Below are 7591 nucleotides of genomic sequence, written 5' to 3'. Positions count from 1 at the left end.
ATCGATGCGTAATTACACACTAACTGGAACCCCTGGGGACTGCTGTGTAGACACGTTCACACATGTTTTTAGTACAGTTTCTACTCATGTGACAATCACCTCATGCGGCTGAGTTCTTCTGCCTTGAATGTCACAAGGGCTCTGTATTCACCCACACGCCTGTGATAAAATATCACACTTACTGTCAGGACAATCTGGTGTTGGTACAGTGACTGTGAAAAAACTGTTTGTAGGCACCTTCATTACCAAGATTGTTACAGAAAACATACAGATGTTATAACAATGGAGTGTGTCAAGTATTCTGGGTGCACTGCGAGTCCATTTTACACAGTTTTCTCCATGTATTGTGTGTTGTGCAAGAATCAGCACCCTCACACAGGCCAGTGTTGCAACACAAAGATGAAGATTAACAGTTGGGTTCTGGGAAGTCAGTGTCAAAATACTGTTGTATCGTCTGGGGGAGTTTCTGTGTCTGGGGTGGGGAGTTGAATCAGGTCTGCTCTCTCTCCTCCTTCACATTCACTTCCAGAGAACTTTGGAACAAGTGACCTGTAAGAGAAAGCTGTTCGAATTTCACCGTGGGAAAGAGAAACTCAGGAGGAAAGAGGTAAGACAATTTTATCACCAATATAAGCTAATGAATACGTCTTATTAATGTCCTGTCATGACATGAATACCGCAATATACTTTAATTCTGACACAAATACCTAGTATAAATGTATCATTGTACTGAAACGAATAACTAATTAAAGAATTAATTATTTATGCTGTTAATATACTGTAACAATTACACGAATACCTCACATTAATGTACTGTAATACTGTTAATATACTGTAACAGTAACATTAATATCTCGTAATACTGACATGAATACTTCACATTAATATACTGTAATACTGTTAATATACTGTAATACTGACATGAATACCTCACAGTAATATACTGTAATACTGTTAATATACTGTAACACTCATATGAATACCTCACATTAATATACTGTAATACTGTCAATGTACTGTAACACTAACCCGAATATCTCACAGGAATATACTGTAATACTGTTAATATACTGTAACACTCATATGAATACCTCACATTAATATACTGTAATTCTGTTAATATACTGTAAAAGTAACATTAATATACTGAAATACTGTTACTGTACTGTAACACTGACATGAATTCTTTACATTAATATACTTTAATACTGTCAATATACTGTAACATTAACATGAATACCCCACATTAGTATACTGTAATACTGTTAGTATACTGTAACTCTGACATGAATACCTCACATTAATATACTGTAATACTGTTAATATACTGTAACACTAACATGAATACCTCACAGTAATATACTGTAATACTGTTAATATACTGTAACACTCATATGAATACCTCACATTAATATACTGTAATACTGTCAATGTACTGTAACACTAACCCGAATATCTCACAGGAATATACTGTAATACTGTTAATATACTGTAACACTCATATGAATACCTCACATTAATATACTGTAATTCTGTTAATATACTGTAAAAGTAACATTAATATACTGAAATACTGTTACTGTACTGTAACACTGACATGAATTCTTTACATTAATATACTTTAATACTGTCAATATACTGTAACATTAACATGAATACCCCACATTAGTATACTGTAATACTGTTAGTATACTGTAACTCTGACATGAATACCTCACATTAATATACTGTAATACTGTTAATATACTGTAACACTAACATGAATACCTCACATTAATATAATGTAACACTGTTAATATACTGTAACTCTGACATGAATACCTCACATTAGTATACTGTAATACTGTTTATATTCTTTAATACTGATAGGAATCCCTCAACATTAGTGTGCTGTAATACTGACGTACATGAATTACCTTTCTGAATTATTATCTTGTACAGAGGCCTGGTATCACTGCATGTTTTCACTATCAGTATCCTCTGATCTGATTTATTGTGCTCTACCCAGTGTGGGGACGGTTACTCATGAAAGTAATCTATTACAGTAATAAGTTGCTTGTGTAAGGGATTGTTTTGCTCAGTTAATACGTGGTTGGGGAGTAATGATTTTAACAGTTATACAGTAAGTAATTTCTCATAGCTCAGTGCAGCTGAGGAGCTTCTCAGATGACTTTCTCGCCACTTCTTCCTCACACTATGAACGTGGACAGCCGCTGCACTGGATTAGGTTGAACAGTAACTTTCCCCTCGCTGGCGGTTCATGATCTGGCTCACAGGGGATTCGCAGGTCTTCTTTTCAGCAGGTTCAGAAGGGTGACAGTGGTAGGGATCACCGGGACACACAGCGACCTGTCAATCTGATCTGTGTCCTGCTCTTCCAGCGGGTCCTCATGCAGAGAGACAGAGCCGCCGCCACCAGCATGTCCCCCTCCAGCCTCCTCCTCGCCCTGGTCTGTCTCTGTGCCCGGCCGGACCAGGCTGGGTCCAAGGTGGATCCGGGCTTCAGCAACTGCAAGGAGTTCTTCTACCATAAGACGACTCCCGAGTGGTTCACATCTGACAAATACAGGGATATCTGCCAGAATTACGACAACATTTTCTACTTCGCCACCAAGTACGACACGGGGAGCAGGATTCCCCTCTGGTCCGCCTACAGACTCGACACGAAGTCCTGCAGCACCCAGCCGGCCCGCAGACAGACCTGGTTTGTGGAGCCGCAGGTAACCTGGGGCAGCTAGTGTAGAGCCGAGCATTGGAGGTCCTTGTTCAGGGTTTGTGGAGGGGATGAGGTGTGGATACAGAACATGACATGATCTAACTCTCTCAGGGAAGAGTCGCCCTCTGTTGGGATCAAACCAGCCCTTTAATCTTAACCTTTAGGCCAGCAGCCATGTCACCCTGCAATTCACATCTGGCAACCCTATGAAGCTTAGCAGGTGTGATCCTGGTCATTGCCTGGATGGGAGACTCCTGTGAGAGGTGTTAGTGGGGCCAGTGGAGGGTACTCACCCTGCGGTCTATGTGGGTCCTAATGCCCCAGTATAGTGACGGGGATACTGTACTGTTAAACGGCACCATCCTACAGATGAGACTCAAAATGGAGGTCCTGAGTCTCTGTGGTCATTAAAAATCCCAGGGTGTTTCTCGAAAAGAGTAAGGGTGTAACCCCAGGGTCCTGGCCAAATTTCCCTTTGGCCTTTACCAGTCATGGCCTCCTAATAACCCCCCTCTCTGAACTGGTTTTATCACTCTGTTCTCCTCCCCACTGAGAGCTGGTGTGTGTGAGCAGACTGGAGCATCATCCAGGTGGGGCTGCACACTGGTGCTGGTGGAGGGGATCCCCATTACCTGTAAAGAGCTTTGGATGGAGTGTCCAGAAAAGCGCTATACAGATGCAGCCATTCAAAGTTCGCAGTACAAACCTGTACTGCATGCATCTACCCACAAACCACCGTGGCGTACCGCGGTACGTGATTGGCTGGCCAAAATGACTGCCAGGGGCACTTGTGGTGCATTGGTCAGTAGTGAAAAGATAAAAAAAGCCTCACCTTTACCACAGAGCCACTTATAGTCTCCCTACTTTCTTTACTTTCTCCTTGCCATGTATAGATATGAAACATACTGTACAAACATCCAAGTGCTGACTTGATGCAACTGTTGATGAAGCGTTAGATCAATTCGGTTCATCCTCTCACCTGAGACTCCATCACAGTCTGCTGTTGTCCTAAAATCAACTCTTCATTGTGTCATCAATTTGGGGATCCAGAGGATTGTCACATCTCTCTTTCTTTAACTTTGATTCCCCATTCAATTTCCCATAATCCTTCCTTCCCCCAGGTTTTCAGCTTGGACAAAAAGCCACAGATGACAACCGAGGCGAAGTCAGGCTTGAGCATCGCTGATCTCAAATCGACCCAAGCCATCAACGAAGACTACCAGGACACGTCCTACGACCGCGGCCACTTGAACCCCTTTCTTTTCCAGTGCGACCAGGGCCGTACGGCCACCTTCACCCTCACCAACGCTGCTCCCATGGACCCCTGCTTCATCAGGGTGCGCTGGTACAAACTGGAGAAGGCGCTGAAGGATCAGCTGCAGAAAGAGTGCAACGATATTGAAGGTGACCCATACCTGATCACCGGTACAGTTCCGAGCCAGAACAGGAAAATCCCTGTTCAACATGAAGACGAGGAGGGAGACAGGATCCGGGACTACGACAGAGTGTCTGTGCCCAGTCACGTCTGGACAGCTGTGTGCTGTGACCATGCAGAGAAGAACAGAACATTTTCGTTTGCTTTTCTGGGTAAAAATCAAGAGGAATCACAGCTGGAGACCTTGTCAGTGGCAGAGCTGAATCTCAGACTCCCAGGTCTGTATGGAAGATCCAGAAGTATCAAACTCTTCGCTGATGACTGCAATGGCGATTCTGAAAAAAGTGGAAATATACTGGCATCAGTCAGGAGTAAAGTGCTTGATTCTTTTAAAGCCCAGATCACAGATGATGATTCCCAAATCATCCGAGAGACCAAGAGGGCCAAGCTTGACAAGGACAAACAAGGGATCATGCAGAGCAAGCACTTGAAGGAATGGTTCAACACTATGTCCCCACTGTACAGGGAAGACAAACTGGCTTGTGTGCTCACTGCCCCCAGTGCTGTGTACAGGGAGGTGGCCAGGTCTGATGGAGGAGGTGCAACATGCTCTCTGACCACAGACATCCAGGGCACCAGCAAGACTATCACAGCCAGTGGTTATCCCTGCACAGCGTCTGATCAGTGTGGATATAAGGGCTATAGTTACTCCTGGTGCTACACAACTACAGATGAGAAAAATAATGATTACTGTTGTGTTAGTGAGTGCTCTCTGAAAGACTCATACTATCAGTGCTGGAATGGTTATAAAGATGTCCCCTGTTCCCCTCAGTACTCCACTGTTACTGTCAAGAGAACCCCATGTCGCCCCGATCAACAGTGTGCCAAGTATTTTAAAGACTATTACTGGTGCTACACTGATTACAACAACAACTGGGAATACTGCTGCTCCCCAACACACTACTGTGACGATCATGGTTACAGTTACCGATGGTGTTACACAGATGACGCTCATTCCAATTGGCAAAAATGTTGACAAGAGCTGTTCTCATGGGGGGGAGATTTTGTGTGACTGTGCTCTGAGAAAACATGTACCAGTGGGACACACAACTGTCTACAGTAACACTCTCAGTCTCTGTGTGAGGTTACTGCATTGACACAATTCTGTCCACAGTAACACTCTCTCTCTCTGTGTGTGAGGCTACTGCACTGACACAATTCTGTCTACAGTAACACACTCTCTCTCTGTGTGAGGTTATTACACTAATAATTGTTTCTGAAAATGGGATCTTTGCCAGAATTTTTGAAAGAGCCTTTGATGGAATAACATTACCTCACCCACTCCACTAGACAGGCTGTGCGTTCCAGCAATGTCCTTATTTTCTTGCACTGTATAGGACTCAGCTAGCACAGCATTGTCCTAAACCCTTATTCCAGTGCTGTAAATACTGCCACAGGTACATCACAGCTACATAGCAGGTTTAGTGTAACTAAAATCAAGAAAGAGGATTCAGGTTTCATATCAAACCACAAAATGGCACATTTCCAATAAGGTCAATGTTTTATTGAAACATAACACAAAACTAAACATGTACAGTATGAAGACTTTAAAATACATTAAATGTCTGTGACTGACAATATTATGATATTAAAGTAGCTGAAACAACTAGGTATTGCATGAAAATTGCTGTAACTGAATAAAAAAAAAGTTTCCATTGAATGAATGAACAAATTCATTACTTTACCACACAATTTTTACAAAAGCAATAAAAAAATGATTTATTTTTCTTTAACCAAATGGCTAGTTTATGAGAAATGCACCAAATGTACAAACATTTCCAAAGAAATCAAAAACCAAACAGAACATAAAGATAACAATGTTAACTGGATCACTTCCCCATTACGCACATTGATAGCTATTTACTAATCACGAAAGAGACATTCGTCTACAGTAACTTGACACTAATGGTTTCTTAATGAACAGTTTGGAGAATGTTAATAGAATATTTTATTGCAGATTGATTACTTATTAAACATAATTTGTTTAATGAACATACACTAATAATTAATAAAATTAATAAATTAATGTGCACCCTCATAAAACATTACTGGATACATATTTTTAAACAATCCAAATGCCTTAGCAGGCACTGGAAATGAAGGTACAATCAGAAAAAAGAAACTCAGGATTTCTTTACCCAAACCCAGTGGCTATTTTTATGTACCAATGCAATTAAAATGTTAATACAATTATTACTGTACGTTGACTAAATGTCCTGTTCTTTGCTGCAGCTGGTGCTGTCCTGATTACAACCTTCGACTTACTGTAACTCTCACTGCAGACTCAGACTGTTGGGAACATTTTTCCATTTTGTTGTGTTGGGTCAATTTTTCCTTCATCTCAGGATAAATTGCGGCGCGGCAACGTCCGCGTTTCTTTGTCCTCATCGCTTTTTTCGGAGGCAGAAAAAAACTTCAGGGGCAGCTAAACACAAGCACGATAGATGCTGCTGGGGCGATGGTGGTCCAATCGGCGCTTTTTCGAAAGACTAGTGCAGAGAGTGTGTTAAAAAAAAAAGGAACAAGCAATACTAACTTCACCCAATAACCATTTTAACACTTGCATTACACATAGCAGATCAATGTGCTGCCAGACAAACAGGATGAATGGAAATATTAAATGTGCATCTTATAACCCACTTTGTCTTCTCTTGCTTCTCTTTTGTGGGCCGACAGCTCCTTGACTAATGTTTCTTTTTCCTCTCCATGTCATCTGACGAATCGGACAGCGTGAAAGATAGCTCACTGCTGTCCGAAGAGCTGCTCTGAGTGAAGTTTCAGTATTAACTGTCGATGAACCCGCGAGAGCAGTGGAACTAACTAGCTTGTCAGATGTTAGATACAAATTTTTAGTACTAGAGCAAATTGCCTACCCATTTAAATCGGACTTTTTTACATTTGAGTCTAGCTCAATTCGGTCCCCTGTCATACGTTTTAAGATATACAGTATATGTGGCATTTCAGAAATTATCCAGTGATCTGCAATGGCAGGTCACTTAATTACCTCTTACTGAGATAAATCACAGTTTACCGAATAAATGGAATTCAGTGCGTTGGACATTTTGTCAACTCGTCTGCACAAGGTAGAAACCACATTCAGAGCAGGCAATCTTACAGGAATAAAGTTAAATGATCTGTAGTATCCCTATGTAGAAATGTCCCACAACGGTAGCCTTTACTTTAACGCAAAGCGTTCGACTCAGCTGAGAAAATGAAATCCAAAATATCGGGTAAAAACAGAAACATGAATGTTTCATCATCTCTGGATGAAAAACACACCGCAATTGTAAGGCATTATAAAAATCCAGAACAAACCGCTACTGAACTGCGTTTTGTAGAAACTCCTTCTCGGCTTTAAGGTCCCTGATGAAATCTTCCATCATTATAGCTTGACTCGATTTAGGTGGAGTTTTGGCTTCAGCTTTGCTATCTCTATGAGC

At 41.5% G+C, this 7591-nt stretch overlaps 1 protein-coding gene across 1 annotated transcript; it reads left to right on the top strand.

The window, feature by feature from the left end:
* The first annotated feature begins 465 nt into the window (after positions 1–465).
* LOC138238394 (endonuclease domain-containing 1 protein-like) lies at positions 466–6790 on the top strand. The gene is made up of 3 exons (XM_069188838.1): positions 466–607; positions 2382–2720; positions 3838–6790. The coding sequence occupies exons 2-3, from the start codon at positions 2391–2393 to the stop codon at positions 5125–5127; spliced, it is 1620 nt and encodes a 539-aa protein (XP_069044939.1). The 5' UTR covers positions 466–607; positions 2382–2390; the 3' UTR covers positions 5128–6790.
* The last annotated feature ends 801 nt before the right edge of the window (positions 6791–7591 follow it).

This window comes from Lepisosteus oculatus, chromosome 4 (assembly GCF_040954835.1).
Source record: "Lepisosteus oculatus isolate fLepOcu1 chromosome 4, fLepOcu1.hap2, whole genome shotgun sequence".
Classification (NCBI taxonomy): domain Eukaryota; kingdom Metazoa; phylum Chordata; class Actinopteri; order Semionotiformes; family Lepisosteidae; genus Lepisosteus; species Lepisosteus oculatus.
This window is presented reverse-complemented; position numbering and strand designations above follow the sequence as displayed.

Bases quoted from the DNA above. Each gene is read 5' to 3' on its own strand.
- LOC138238394 (XM_069188838.1), top strand. From the start codon at position 2,391: ATGCAGAGAGACAGAGCCGCCGCCACCAGCATGTCCCCCTCCAGCCTC. The intron at 2,721-3,837 runs GTAACCTGGGGC...TCCTTCCCCCAG, and splicing joins CCTGGTTTGTGGAGCCGCAG to GTTTTCAGCTTGGACAAAAA.